The sequence below is a fragment of the Atractosteus spatula genome, chromosome 16 (assembly GCF_055471065.1).
Source record: "Atractosteus spatula isolate fAtrSpa1 chromosome 16, fAtrSpa1.hap1, whole genome shotgun sequence".
Taxonomy (NCBI): domain Eukaryota; kingdom Metazoa; phylum Chordata; class Actinopteri; order Semionotiformes; family Lepisosteidae; genus Atractosteus; species Atractosteus spatula.
The window spans coordinates 17,153,549-17,169,541 of NC_142721.1; the positions used below are offsets into that span (position 1 = coordinate 17,153,549).

At 52.9% G+C, this 15,993-nt stretch overlaps 1 protein-coding gene across 1 annotated transcript in view; it reads right to left on the bottom strand.

Moving 5' to 3' along the window:
- myrf (myelin regulatory factor) overlaps window positions 1-15,993 on the bottom strand; it is a 54,883-nt gene that overhangs the window by 31,720 nt on the left and 7,170 nt on the right. The window contains exons 2-3 of the mRNA XM_088935046.1: window positions 3,624-3,714; window positions 2,011-2,253 (exon numbers count right to left, since the gene is read on the bottom strand). Coding sequence (XP_088791172.1) covers window positions 2,011-2,253; window positions 3,624-3,714 — 334 coding nt within the window. The remainder of the gene's footprint in view (window positions 1-2,010; window positions 2,254-3,623; window positions 3,715-15,993) is intronic.

Below are 15,993 nucleotides of genomic sequence, written 5' to 3' on the forward strand. Positions count from 1 at the left end.
TGCCCGACTCTCCTTTCCTTTGCCTCCTCTCTCTCCCTCCTTCCTCCTTCTCTCCTGCTGCTGTTTGTGCAGCTGAAGTCTAACAGGCTGCACTGACGTCATGGAACTGAGTGTGTGTGAACCTGTGTGTGTCAGTGTGTCAGTGTGTGTTGGAGTGCATATGTGTGTGAGTGTGTGTATTACAGTATCTGTGAGGAGATCTGTGTCAGTGTGTGGGTGTGTGAGTGTGTGTATTACAGTATCTGTCAGGAGATCAGTGTCAGTGTGTGTTAGAGTGTGTCAGTGTGTGTATTACAGTATCTGTCAGGAGATCAGTGTCAGTGTGTGTTAGAGTGTGTCAGTGTGTGAGTGTGTGGGTGTGTATTACAGTATCTGTCAGGAGATCAGTGTCAGTGTGTGTTAGAGTGTGTCAGTGTGTGTATTACAGTATCTGTCAGGAGATCAGTGTCAGTGTGTGTTAGAGTGTGTCAGTGTGTGAGTGTGTGGGTGTGTATTACAGTATCTGTCAGGAGATCAGTGTCAGTGTGTGTTAGAGTGTGTCAGTGTGTGTATTACAGTATCTGTCAGGAGGTCAGTGTCAGTGTGTGTTAGAGTGTGTCAGAGTGTGTATTACAGTATCTGTCAGGAGATCAGTGTCAGTGTGTGTTAGAGTGTGTCAGTGTGTGTATTACAGTATCTGTCAGGAGATCAGTGTCAGTGTGTGTTAGAGTGTGTCAGTGTGTGTATTACAGTATCTGTCAGGAGGTCAGTGTCAGTGTGTGTTAGAGTGTGTGAGTGTGTGTATTACAGTATCTGTGAGGAGATCAGTGTCAGTGTGTGTTAGAATGTGTCAGTGTGTGTATTACAGTATCTGTCAGGAGATCAGTGTCAGTGTGTGTTAGAGTGTGTCAGTGTGTGTATTACAGTATCTGTCAGGAGATCAGTGTCAGTGTGTGTTAGAGTGTGTCAGTGTGTGTATTACAGTATCTGTCAGGAGATCAGTGTCAGTGTGTGTTAGAGTGTGTCAGTGTGTGTATTACAGTATCTGTGAGGAGATCAGTGTCAGTGTGTGATAGAGTGTGTCAGTGTGTGTATTACAGTATCTGTCAGGAGGTCAGTGTCAGTGTGTGTTAGAGTGTGTCAGTGTGTGTATTACAGTATCTGTCAGGAGATCAGTGTCAGTGTGTGTTAGAGTGTGTCAGTGTGTGTATTACAGTATCTGTCAGGAGATCAGTGTCAGTGTGTGTTAGAGTATGTCAGTGTGTTAGAGTGTGTGGGTGTGTATTACAGTATCTGTGAGGAGATCAGTGTCAGTGTGTGTTAGAGTGTGTGGGTGTGTATTACAGTATCTGTGAGGAGATCAGTGTCAGTGTGTGTTAGAGTGTGTCAGTGTGTGTATTACAGTATCTGTCAGGAGATCAGTGTCAGTGTGTGGGTGTGTCAGTGTGTGTATTACAGTATCTGTCGGGAGATCAGTGTCAGTGTGTGGGTGTGTGAGTGTGTGTATTACAGTATCTGTCAGGAGATCAGTGTCAGTGTGTGTTAGAGTATGTCAGTGTGTTAGAGTGTGTGGGTGTGTATTACAGTATCTGTGAGGAGATCAGTGTCAGTGTGTGTTAGAGTGTGTCAGTGTGTGTATTACAGTATCTGTCAGGAGATCAGTGTCAGTGTGTGTTAGAGTGTGTCAGTGTGTGTATTACAGTATCTGTGAGGAGATCAGTGTCAGTGTGTGTTAGAGTGTGTCAGTGTGTGTATTACAGCATCTGTCAGGAGATCAGTGTCAGTGTGTGTTAGAGTGTGTCAGTGTGTGTATTACAGTATCTGTCAGGAGGTCAGTGTCAGTGTGTGTTAGAGTGTGTGAGTGTGTGTATTACAGTATCTGTCAGTAGGTCAATGTCAGTGTGTGTGTGTTATGCTGTAGATTGTGCTGAGGATCAGAGAGACTATGTTGGACTGTCACAGAGAGAAGGAGTGTGGTCATACACGAGTATCACACTGTTAACATGCCGCAGCCCTCCTCGCCCCTCTTACCCAGGTGTATAGAGCCCCTTGTGTTCACTCTTGACAGGCTGTTGCTGCCCCAGGCAGGGGTAGCTGTGCCTCAGCAGCCCCAGCGGAGGTGGGTGGGGGTACGGTGGTTGGCAGGGGGGTGGCAGGGAGGGGCCCGGGCGCAGGGGGAGGGGGGGGCTCACTCCACACACAGCTCCTGAAGACCCTCCCTGCTGTGGGGGGTGAAAACTGGGACCTGGGGCTCCCTGCACCTCTGAGAAACAACTGCGAGACAGAGAGAGACAGAAAGGGAGAGAGAAGGTAAACTGGCAGCCCAGTATGTGATCTCCTGTCCCAGCCTGAGGAACAGTGAGCCTGTCTCTTAATAACAATAATATGGTGTGTGATCTCCTGTCCCAGCCTGAGGAACAGTGAGCCTGTCTCTTAATAACAATAATATAGTGTGTGATCTCCTGTCCCAGCCTGAGGAACAGTGAGCCTGTCTCTTAATAACAATAATACAGTGTGTGATCTCCTGTCCCAGCCTGAGGAACAGACAGTGAGCCTGTCTCTCAATAATAATAATACAGTTTGTGATCTCCTGTCCCAGCCTGAGGAACAGACAGTGAGCCTGTCTCTCAATAATAGTAATACAGTGTGTGATCTCCTGTCACAGCCTGAGGAACAGTGAGTCTGTCTCTCAATAATAATAATACACTGTGTGATCTCCTGTCCCAGCCTGAGGAACAGACAATGAGCCTGTCTCTCAATAATAATAATACAGTGTGTGATCTCCTGTCCCAGCCTGAGGAACAGACAGTGAGCCTGTCTCTCAATAATAATAATACAGTGCGTGATCTCCTGTCACAGCCTGAGGAACAGACAGTGAGCCTGTCTCTCAATAATAATAATACAGTGTGTGATCTCCTGTCCCAGCCTGAGGAACAGACAGTGAGCCTGTCTCTCAATAATAATAATACAGTGTGTGATCTCCTGTCCCAGCCTGAGGAACAGACAGTGAGCCTGTCTCTCAATAATAATAATACAGTGCGTGATCTCCTGTCACAGCCTGAGGAACAGACAGTGAGCCTGTCTCTCAATAATAATAATACAGTGTGTGATCTCCTGTCCCAGCCTGAGGAACAGACAGTGAGCCTGTCTCTCAATAATAATAATACAGTGTGTGATCTCCTGTCACAGCCTGAGAAACAGTGAGCCTGTCTCTCAATAATGCTCCATATGTTTCTATGTAAATGTTTTGTGTTGTGTCTATATTGTAAATGTCTGTAGATTTTATGTTAATTGTATTTGTATTGCTTTGTCAAGACTGACTTATTCATTGGTCATGCCAATAAAGCATCTTGAATTGAATTGAGAGAGAGAGAGACAGAGGGAGAGAGAAAAAAGATGGGGGAGAGAGGAGGAGAGAAAAACTGAAAGAAATAGGGGAGACAGAGAGAGAAAGAGACAGGGAGAGAGGAAGAGAGAGACAGGGAGGACAAGGGCAGAGAGAGACAGACACAGGAGCAGAAAGGGGAGAGAAGGGAGAGAAATAGACAGGGAGAGAGGAGGAGAGAGAGAGAGAGTCAGGGCAGAGAGACAGGATGAGAATGAATCAGACACACAACACGATGAGGCGACAGAGCCGTGCTCACATGTCTGCGCTGTCGTCCTCCTTGCTGATGTACTCCTCCAGGATACTGGTGTCGATGTTGGCCGACTCCAGTGGGCTGTTAATGTCATGACCTGCAGGATAGGGGAGAGCAGTGACCACTCACAAGTCATCATATTGCACTCTGTCCTGAGAGCACTGAGACACAGAGCTCAACCGCGACACACCTGAGAGCACCGAGACACAGAGTTCACCCGCGACACACCTGAGAGCAATGAGACACAGAGTTCACCCGCGACACACCTGAGAGCAATGAGACACAGAGTTCACCCGCGACACACCTGAGAGCACTGAGACACAGAGTTCACCCGCGACACACCTGAGAGCACTGAGACACAGAGCTCACCCGCGACACACCTGAGAACACTGAGACACAGAGCTCACCCGCGACACACCTGAGAGCACTGAGACACAGAGCTCACCCGCGACACACCTGAGAGCACTGAGACACAGAGTTCACCCGCGACACACCTCAGAGCACTGAGACACAGAGTTCACCCGCGACACACCTGAGAGCACTGAGACACAGAGCTCACCCGCAACACACCTGAGAGCACTGAGACACAGAGTTCACCCGCGACACACCTCAGAGCACTGAGACACAGATTTCACCCGCGACACACCTGAGAGCACTGAGACACTGTCACCTGAGAGCACTGAGACACAGTTTTCCTGTGTCACCTGAGAGCACTGAGACACAGTTTTCCTATGTAAGCTGAGAACACTAAGACACAGTTTTCCTGTGTAAGCTGAGAGCACTGAGACAGTTTTCCTGTGTAAGCTGAGAGCACTAAGACACAGTTTTCCTGTGTCACCCAAGAGCACTGAGACACATTTTTCCTGTGTAAGCTGAGAGCACTAAGACACAGTTTTCCTGTGTAAGATGAGAGCACTAAGACACAGTTTTCCTGTGTTACCCGAGAGCAGAGATATAGTTTTCCTGTGTCACCCGAGAGCACTGAGACACAGTTTTCCTGTGTCACCTGAAGGCATTGAGACAGTTTTCCTGTGTCACCTGAGAGCACTGAGACAGTTTTCCTGTGTCACCTGAGAGCACTGAGACACAATTTTCCTGTGTTACCTGAGGGCACTGAGACACAATTTTCCTGTGTAAGCTGAGAGCACTGAGACACAGTTTTCCTGTGTTACCTGAAGGCACTGAGACACAATTTTCCTGTGTAAGCTGAGAGCACTGAGACACAGTTTTCCTGTGTTTCCTGAGGGCACTGAGACACAATTTTCCTGTGTTACCTGAGGGCACTGAGACACAATTTTCCTGTGTAAGCTGAGAGCACTGAGACACAGTTTTCCTGTGTAAGCTGAGAGCACTGAGACACAGTTTTCCTGTGTCACCTGAGAGCACAAGACACAGTTTTCCTGTGTCACCCAAGAGCACTGAGACACAGTTTTCCTGTGTCACCTGAGAGCACTAAGACACAGTTTTCCTGTGTTACCTGAGGGCACTGAGACACAGTTTTCCTGTGTAAGCTGTGGGCACTACAGAGCTGTAACACATCACTTCCTCTGTTCCCTCTGTCTTTATTGGCTGAACAAGTTGACGATGCTGCTGCTCCCCAGCTGTGTGCAGAGCCCGCTTTTACGCTGGCAGGTCTGAACAATGGCTGGAGTATTGGAGACATAATGGATTACAGAAAACCCACAGCATGTGACAAACAGCACTGTGTCCAGAGCAGCCCCACCCCTCTCTCTCCCTCTGTCCCGCACTCCAGCACTTACAGTAGCTCCCTTCACAGTTCTGACAGAGAGACAGCAAGGTGCACAGTGAGACAGCGAGAGAGTGAGACAGTGGGACACAGTGGGACAGAGCCCGGCTCTCTGAGTGTCTCTCTCTCCTGCTGTGCTGTGTTTTGGACAGGCAGGGGAATCCCACACTGCAAGACAAATCGATTACACTGTGCAAGCAGATCTCCTGAGCTCCCACCTCCTCAGTGATGCACTGGGGTGAAACATGAGACAGTGTGGAGTATGTGTCTGCCTACAGAGACAGTGTGACAGTGTGGCACAGAGACAGTGTGGCTCAGAGACAGCGTGACAGTGTGGTACTGTGACTCAGAGACAATGTGTCACAGAGACAGTTTGACAATGTGACAGTCTGACTCAGAGACAGTGTGACACAGAGACAGTGTGACAGTGTGACAGTGTGACACAGAGACAGTGTGACAGTGTGACAGTCTGACTCAGAGACAGTGTGACACAGAGACAGTGTGACAGTCTGACTCAGAGACAGTGTGACACAGAGACAGTGTGATAGTGTGACACAGAGTCAGTGTCATACAGCACAGAGACAGAAAGCTTCAGCAGGTTCACTTGTGAATAAATATCATTACAGTCCTCTATCTTCAGTGAACACAGTGATGGGCTTCTACAAACATGTAAATATAAACTGCTCTTTTCTGTGACACAAGATACTTTTTACAGCTTTATCACAGCTTTTTCCCACTCTCACACAGATTATGGGGGTCATGTGTTCAGGATTTGGGGGGCTTTGCAGTCCTGAGCAGCAGAGAGAGGAGGGGGAGAAGATTAAGGAGGTGAAGAGATTAGAGTCAGCACTGAGGACAGCAGGCTCACAGGCTGACCGACCGCTGCAGGACCCCTGACTGACCGATACAGGACACCCTGACTGACCGACCGATACAGGACACCCTGACCGATACAGGACACCCTGACTGACCGATACAGGACACCCTGACTGACTGACCGATACAGGACACCCTGACTGACCGACCGATACAGGACACCCTGACTGACTGATACAGGACACCCTGACCGATACAGGACACCCTGACTGACCGACCGCTGCAGGACCCCTGACTGACCGATACAGGACACCCTGACTGACCGACCAATACAGGACACCCTGACTGACCGACCAATACAGGACACCCTGACTGACCAATACAGGACACCCTGACTGACCGACCGATACAGGACACCCTGACTGATACAGGACACCCTGACTGACCGACCGATACAGGACACCCTGACTGACCGATACAGGACACCCTGACTGACCAACCGATACAGGACACCCTGACTGACCAATACAGGACACCCTGACTGACCGATACAGGACACCCTGACTGACCGACCGATACAGGACACCCTGACTGACCGATTCAGGACACCCTGACTGATACAGGACACCCTGACTGACCGACCGATACAGGACACCCTGACCGATACAGGACACCCTGACTGACCAACCGATACAGGACACCCTGACCGATACAGGACACCCTGACTGACCGACCGATACAGGACACCCTGACCGATACAGGACACCCTGACTGACCGATACAGGACACCCTGACTGACTGACCGATACAGGACACCCTGACTGACCGACCGATACAGGACACCCTGACTGACTGATACAGGACACCCTGACCGATACAGGACACCCTGACTGACCGACCGCTGCAGGACCCCTGACTGACCGATACAGGACACCCTGACTGACCGACCAATACAGGACACCCTGACTGACCAATACAGGACACCCTGACTGACCGACCGATACAGGACACCCTGACTGATACAGGACACCCTGACTGACCGACCGATACAGGACACCCTGACTGACCGATACAGGACACCCTGACTGACCAACCGATACAGGACACCCTGACTGACCAATACAGGACACCCTGACTGACCGATACAGGACACCCTGACTGACCGACCGATACAGGACACCCTGACTGACCGATTCAGGACACCCTGACTGATACAGGACACCCTGACTGACCGACCGATACAGGACACCCTGACCGATACAGGACACCCTGACTGACCAACCGATACAGGACACCCTGACCGATACAGGACACCCTGACTGACCGACCGATACAGGACACCCTGACTGATACAGGACACCCTGACTGACCGACCGATACAGGACACCCTGACTGATACAGGACACCCTGATTGACCGACCGATACAGAACACACTGACTGATACAGGACACCCTGACTGATACAGGACACCCTGACTGACCGACCGATACAGAACACACTGACTGACCGACCGATTCAGAACACACTGACTGACTGTGTTTTGAGTGGAAGTGGGGAGCGTGCTGTGCTGTGCTGTGTTGTGAGTGGGAGTGGGAGTGGGAGTGGGGAGTGTGCTGTGCTGTGCTGTGTTTTGAGTGGGAGTGTGGAGTGTGCTGTGCTTTGTTGTGCTGTGCTGTGTTATGAGTGGGAGTGGGAGTGGGGAGTGTGCTGTGCTGTGTTGTGAGTGGGAGTGGGAGTGGGGAGTGTGCTGTGCTGTGTTGTGAGTGGGAGTGGGAGTGGGGAGTGGGGAGTATGCTGTGCTGTGCTGTAATGTGTTGTGAGTGGGAGTGGGAGTGGGAGTGGGGAGTGTGCTGTGCTGTGTTGTGAGTGGGAGTGGGAGTGGGAGTGGGAGTGGGAGTGGGGAGTGTGCTGTGCTGTGCTGTGTTTTGAGAGGGAGTGGGAGTGGGGAGTGTGCTGTGCTGTGTTGTGAGTGGGAGTGGAAATGGGGAGTGTGCTGTGCTGTGCTTTGCTGTGTTGTGAGTGGGAGTGGAAATGGGGAGTGTGCTGTGCTGTGCTTTGCTGTGTTGTGAGTGGGAGTGGGAGTGGGGAGTGTGCTGTGCTGTGTTGTGAGTGGGAGTGGGGGTGGGGAGCGTGCTGTGCTGTCTTGCTCTGGGGAGACACACAGGCAGAGAGGAGGCGCAGGGGGTGAGGGGGGTGTGCTGTGGGTCAGCCTGGCCCTCCCTCTCCCTCTGCCTGATGGATTAAGCCCCGCTCCAGTCAGGAATGCCAGGAATCCCTGTGTTTGTGTAGGAAAACCTGTCTCCCCTCCTCCCTCTCCCTCTCCCTCGCTCCCTGTCCCATCCTACACCACTCTCCCAGCAGCGCCCCAGTCCGGCCCGGTCCGGCCCATCTTCCTCCTCTCCCTCACCCTCCTCTCCCTCGGCCAGCCCTGTCCTGCTCCCTCCCGGACACCTGTCCTGTCCCCCCTCCTCTCGCCCTCCCCTGCTCCCCACCTCTACCACCCCTCCCCCTGCCCCTGCCCCTCCCCCCTCCTGGGGCATTTTCAGGAGCTGAATTTCTGGAATTGTTCAGCATTGAGCTTCACTGTTATTTACACTGTAACCCTGGCAACCTCTGTGCCATCCCATCCAGAAACACAGGCAGTTACCGTGGGCGATGACCAGTGGGGGTGAGCCAGGGGTCCCAAAGACAGCAAAACACAGCAGGAAGAAGAAAAACTGGGTACAGCAGAACCGCAGTGTGACAGTATGGCACAGAGACAATGTGACAGTGTGGCTCAGAGACAGTGTGACAGTGTGTCAGTGTGACAGTGTGGCACAGAGACAGTGTGACAGTGTGCACAGAGACAGCGTGACAGTGTGTCAGTGTGACAATGTGGCACAGAGACAACGTGACTGTGTCAGTGTGGCTCAGAGGCAGTGTGACAGTGTGACACAGAAACAGTGTGGCAGTGTCAGTGTGACTGTGTGGCACAGAGACAGCGTGACTGTGTGTCAGTGTGACAATGTGGCACAGAGACAACGTGACTGTGTCAGTGTGGCTCAGAGGCAGTGTGACAGTGTGACACAGAGACAACGTGACTGTGACAGTGTGGCACAGAAACAGTGTGACAGTGTCAGTGTGACAGTGGCACAGAGACAGTGTGACTGTGTCAGTGTGACAGTGGCACAGAGACAGTGTGACTGTGTCAGTGTGACAGTGTGACACAGAAACAGTGTGAGTGTCAGTGTGACAGTCTGGCTCAGAGACAGTGTGACACTGTGGCACAGAGATAGTGTGACAATCTGACACACAGTGTGACTGTGGTACAGAGACAGCGAGACAGATACAGCGTGACACAGGTACAGTGACAATGTTGGACAGGGACATTGTGTGACAGTCACACTACACTGTCAGTGTAGGACAGAACAGAGACAGTGTGGGATAAGTATAGTGACAGTTCTCAGTGTGGGACAGTGACCAGGTCAGTGTGGGACAGTGAAGAGGTCAGAGTGGGACAGGCTCAGTGTGGGACAGTGACCAGGTCAGAGTCGGACAGGCTCAGTGTGGGACAGTGATCAGGTCAGTGTGGGACAGTGATCAAGTCAGAGTGGGACCGGCTCAGTGTGGGACAGTGACCAGGTCAGAGTGGGACAGGCTCAGTGTGGGAGAGTGACCAGGTCAGAGTGGGACAGGCTCAGTGTGGGACAGTGACCAGGTCAGAGTGGGACAGGCTCAGTGTGGGACAGTGCCGGATTGCTGTCCTACAGCAGGGCTGTAGAGCTCCTCTCCCCTGCCTGCAGCTCCATCAGCCCTACCAACAGCAGACCGCAGACCGGTCCATCATTCCCAGGGGCTGAGCGCTTGTCCTGGATCTGCACATCGCTGGGGAGAGGGGAGAGGGGTCCCCGCTGGGGAGCACCGGGGGGAGGGGGTGTCTGGTCTTTAATGAGATCCAGATGTGAAACACACCCTGACAGAAACTGGCAGCCCGGAGCCTGATAAGAGAGGGGAGGGAGGGGGAGAGGGGGAGGGCAGGCAGGCTCCTGGCTTTCTCTTTCCAGAGCAAAGGAAGAGAGGACATTGCTGACTGTCTGATCATCATCATCGTCATCGTCCTGTTGATGGGCTTTCTTGTAAATGGAAATGTTCTGTTCATTGTTTTTGCTTTGGCAACACTGTGATTTCTCAGTCATGACAATAAACTCCTTTAAATGGACAGATCAAGTCAGATGGACAGACGGGAGGGAGGACAGAGAGGGGGACAGGAGAGAGGGAGACAGGTGGAGAGAGACAGGCAGGAGCAGAAAGGAGAGAGAAGGAGAGAGAGACAGGATGGGGGAGAGAGAAGGAGACAGAAAGAGAAGGAAAGAGGGGAGACAGAGACAGAGGTGAGGGACAGAGGAACAGGAGAGGGGGAAAGATACAGGGATGAGAGAGAGAGATAGAGGGACAGGAGAGAAAGGGGGACAGAGGGACATGAGAGAGAGATAGAGGAACAGGAGAGAGGGAGAGAGTGATAAGAGAGGGACAGGAGAGAGAAAGAGAGACACAGGGATGAGAGAGGGACAGAGGGACAGGAGAGAGGGAGGGGGGGACAGGAGTGAGAAAGAGAGACACAGGGATGAGAGAGGGACAGAGGGACAGGAGTGAGAAAGAGAGACACAGCGATGAGAGAGGGACAGGAGTGAGAGAGGAGAGAGACAGAGAGACACAGCAATGAGAGAGGGACAGGAGTGAGAGAGGAGAGAGACACAGCGATGAGAGAGGGACAGAGCTCCTTCACCTCACTCCCTCTCGTTCAAGTTCAGAGCCCTTCCTGTACCTGACCCTCCCCCTCGTCTCTCTCGGTCAGTGAACGTGTGCTGTGCCACAATGACACGATTATGAGCTGCCTGGCGCCTCACAGTGACTGTCCCTGTCGCTGCTCCAGCTGTGGCTGTCCTGCTCCAGCTGTGAGGCCGGCCTCACACTGCGCTCCTTGTGTCTCCAGGTGGACAGCAGCGTGTCCAGTCGAGGGGCTGTCTGACCTAGTCAATGGCCCTCTTGTCCGCTGTTAGTTTATACACAACATCACAATACCCCCCCCCACACACACACACACACACACACAGGCGTGCGTGTGCACAAGCTCTCCCTCCCTGTCAGCCCTGAGCCCTGAGCTTCTCTCTCTGTGTCCTCTTTCTCTCTCTCTATCACCCTCCTCTCCCTCTCTCTGACCCCTCCTCTCTCACTGTCCACCCTCGTTCACCTACTGACCCCTCCTCTCTCACTGTCCACCCTCATTCACCTACTGACCCCTCCTCTCTCACTGTCCACCTCTGTCCCTACTGACCCCTGCTCTCTCACTGTCCACCCTCATTCACCTACTGACCCCTCCTCTCTCACTGTCCACCCTCATTCACCTACTGACCCTTCCTCTCTCACTGTCCACCCTCGTTCTCCTACTGACCCCTCCTCTCTCACTGTCCGCCTCTGTCCCTACTGACCCCTCCTCTCTCACTGTCCGCCTCTGTCCCTACTGACCCCTCCTCTCTCACTGTCCACCCTCATTCTCCTACTGACCCCTCCTCTCTCACTGTCCACCTCTGTCCCTACTGACCCCTCCTCTCTCACTGTCCACCTCTGTCCCTACTGACCCCTCCTCTCTCACTGTCCGCCTCTGTCCCTACTGACCCCTCCTCTCTCACTGTCCACCCTCATTCACCTACTGACCCCTCCTCTCTCACTGTCCACCCTCGTTCTCCTACTGACCCCTCCTCTCACTGTCCACCCTCATTCACCTACTGACCCCTCCTCTCTCACTGTCCACCCTCGTTCTCCTACTGACCCCTCCTCTCTCACTGTCCACCCTCGTTCTCCTCTTGACCTCTCCTCTCTCACTGTCCACCTCTGTCCCTACTGACCCCTCCTCTCTCACTGTCCGCCTCTGTCCCTACTGACCCCTCCTCTGTCACTGTCCACCTCTGTCCCTACTGACCCCAGCGTGACACAGTGAGTGTGTGTAATACTGTGTAACAGAAACTCTGAACAATGCACTCATGGCTGTGTGTCAGTGAGAGATCGGTGTGTTTGTGTGTGGGTGAGCACGTTGGTGTGGCCGTGACTCAGCGCGTGTGTGAGTGTGTCAGTGAATGTGCGAGAGTGAGCTTCAGTGAGTGTGTCAGCGATGTGTATCCCTGTGTCAGCGTGGACAGTGTGTGTATGGGTGTGTCAGTGATTTTATGGGTGAGTGGGTCAGTGTGTCAGTCAGTGAGTGTGTGGGTCTGGGTGTCAGTGTGTCGCGGAGTGTGGCAGTGTGTTGCGGAGTTTGGGGTTAATAATTACTCAGTTACAGGTAAGTGACCAAAGTCCATACTGCTATCACACTGTCAACACATCCCAGCATGCACTAGGGCAGAGACTTGCACACACAATGACTGACTGTAAACACAATGACACACTGTCTGTGCACAAATTCTCTCCTGCTCGCCCTGGAGCACAGCCCAGAGCAGTAACTCACTGCTCTGTGCTCTCACCTCATACTGGACAAAATTCTTTGTGTCTGACCCTGAGCCACAGCCCAGAGCAGTAACACACTCCATCAACACTGACACACTGCTCTGCGCTCTCACCTCAGACTGGACAGGATTCTCTGTGTCTGACCCTGAGCCACAGCCCAGAGCAGTAACACACTCCATCAACACTGACTCACTGCTCTGCGCTCTCACCTCAGACTGGACAAGATTCTCTGTGTCTGACCCTGAGCCACAGCCCAGAGCAGTAACACACTCCATCAACACTGACACACTGCTCTGCGCTCTCACCTCAGACTGGACAGGATTCTCTGTGTCTGACCCTGAGCCACAGCCCAGAGCAGTAACACACTCCATCAACACTGACACACTGCTCTGCGCTCTCGTCTCAGACTGGACAGGATTCTCTGTGTCTGACCCTGAGCCACAGCCCAGAGCAGTAACACACTCCATCAACACTGAGACACTGCTCTGCGCTCTCACCTCAGACTGGAAAGGATTCTCTGTGTCTCACCCCGCGCCACAGCCCAGGGCAGTAACACACTCCATCAACACTGACACACTGCTCTGCGCTCTCACCTCAGACTGGACAGGATTCTCTGTGTCTGACCCTGAGCCACAGCCCAGAGCAGTAACACACTCCATCAACACTGACACACTGCTCTGCGCTCTCGTCTCAGACTGGACAGGATTCTCTGTGTCTGACCCTGAGCCACAGCCCAGAGCAGTAACACACTCCATCAACACTGACACACTGCTCTGCGCTCTCGTCTCAGACTGGACAGGATTCTCTGTGTCTGACCCTGAGCCACAGCCCAGGGCAGTAACACACTCCATCAACACTGAGACACTGCTCTGCGCTCTCACCTCAGACTGGACAGGATTCTCTGTGTCTGACCCTGAGCCACAGCCCAGAGCAGTAACACACTCCATCAACACTGAGACACTGCTCTGTGCTCTCACCTCAGACTGAACAGGATTCAAGATCCAAGATCGCGTTCGTTCATGACGTACAGTAAACTAGGTCATTCAATCCAAGAGCCCCATCCTCTCCCCCACAACAGCCTCGTTCAGGTCAGAGCTGCAATGAATTAATTGTATTAATCTCAAACCTGGTCTAACAGAGAGCCTAAAAGGAGTCCAGATCCAATCTGTGTTGTCCTGGAAGCAGAAGTTTACCAAACTCACACACACAAAATATCAGCCATGTGGACTGAGTGTGGGGGTTTGGTTGTCTGGGATCAGACTCAAGCCATTCCAGGTCCGCCCTCCTGTTCTACTGCCCATCTCTATTGCACTCTTCTCTTGTAGCACAGAGCCACACTCCTGCTGCTGCAATACACAAGCATACACAAGCCACTTGGATCCACTACAGAGCTGTCAGTCAGACTCCCAGTGCTCAGCAGTCTGATCCGCTCCAGGTGTGACAGTGCTGTCAGTCAGACTCCCAGTGCACAGCAGTATGATCCGCTCCAGGTTTAACAGAGCTGTCAGTCAGACTCCCAGTGCTCAGCAGTCTGATCCGCTCCAGGTTTTACAGAGCTGTCAGTCAGACTCCCAGTGCTCAGCAGTCTGATCCGCTCCAGGTTTTACAGAGCTGTCAGTCAGACAGTAAGTGCACAGCAGTCTGATCCGCTCCAGATGTGACAGTGTTGTCAGTCACACTCCCAGTGTACAGCAGTCTGATCCGCTCCAGGTGTGACAGAGCTGTCAGTCACACTCCCAGTGTTCAGCAGTCTGATCCGCTCCAGGTGTTACCTACTGCTCTTGTACAGAAGACAAACCCAAGACCAAGAGATTTCAAACCTACTGTTACCTCATTTTGAATACACTTGCACAGGCAGAGGCGCAGAGCTGGAACAGCAACATTAACGCTGCCGAACCGCTTTCCTGACAGTCAGATGAAAACCGACCGGGTCCGATCGGACCTGGCGGGTTCAGACACAGACACAGGGTACCTGCTCGGAACCACAGCATGGTGCTTCTCTCCCAACACGTCGCTCCTGAGTGCAAACGCCCCGTCTCCCTGCTCACATCCTGCGCGGAGCGAGTGTGTCTCCCCCAGGCAGCGCGCTGGACAGTGTGCGTGTGTGTGTGTGTGGTCGGGGGATTAGGCCCCGGTCAGTCATGAGACCCGGCTGTACCAGGACTGCAGCACCTGCGGCACTGAGAGCCAGCACAGCGGATTACAGAGAGAGCCCAGACTGTCCACCGGCTAATCTGTACCACCGCTTCCCTGCTAACTACCCCCCAGGACACAGCGTGAGCGGCCTGCCCCCCAGCCCAGAATCACCTGACCCGACCCGCTGCCACTGACCCGAACCACTGACACTGACACTGACCCACTGACACTGACACTGACCCTACCACACTGCCACTGACCCGAACCACTGACACTGACCCTACCACACTGACACTGACACTGACCCTACCACACTGACACTGACACTGACACTGACACTGACCCGACCCGCTGACACTGACACTGACCCTACCACACTGACACTGACACTGACACTGACCCGACCCGCTGATCCTACCACACTGACACTGACCCGACCCGCTGACACTGACACTGACCCTACCACACTGACACTGACCCGACCCGCTGACACTGACACTGACCCTACCACACTGACACTGACACTGACCCACTGACACTGACCCAAACCACTGATCCTACCACACTGACACTGACCCGACCCGCTGACACTGACACTGACACTGATCCGACCCGCTGACACTGACACTGACACTGACCCGAACCACTGACACTGACTCTACCACACTGACACTGACACTGACCCTACCACACTGACACTGACACTGACACTGACCCGAGCCGCTGACACTGACCCACTGATCCTACCACACTGACACTGACCCGAACCACTGACACTGACCCTACCACACTGACACTGACCCGAACCACTGACACTGACCCTACCACACTGACACTGACACTGACCCACTGACACTGACCCACTGACACTGATCCTACCACACTGACACTGACCCGACCCGCTGACACTGACACTGACCCTACCACACTGACACTGACACTGACCCACTGACACTGACCCAAACCACTGATCCTACCACACTGACACTGACCCGACCCGCTGACACTGACACTGACCCTACCACACTGACACTGACACTGACCCACTGACACTGACCCAAACCACTGACCCTACCACACTGACACTGACCCACTGACACTGACCCAAACCACTGATCCTACCACACTGACACTGACCCGAACCACTGACACTGACACTGACCCTACCACACTGACACTGACTCTACCACACTGAC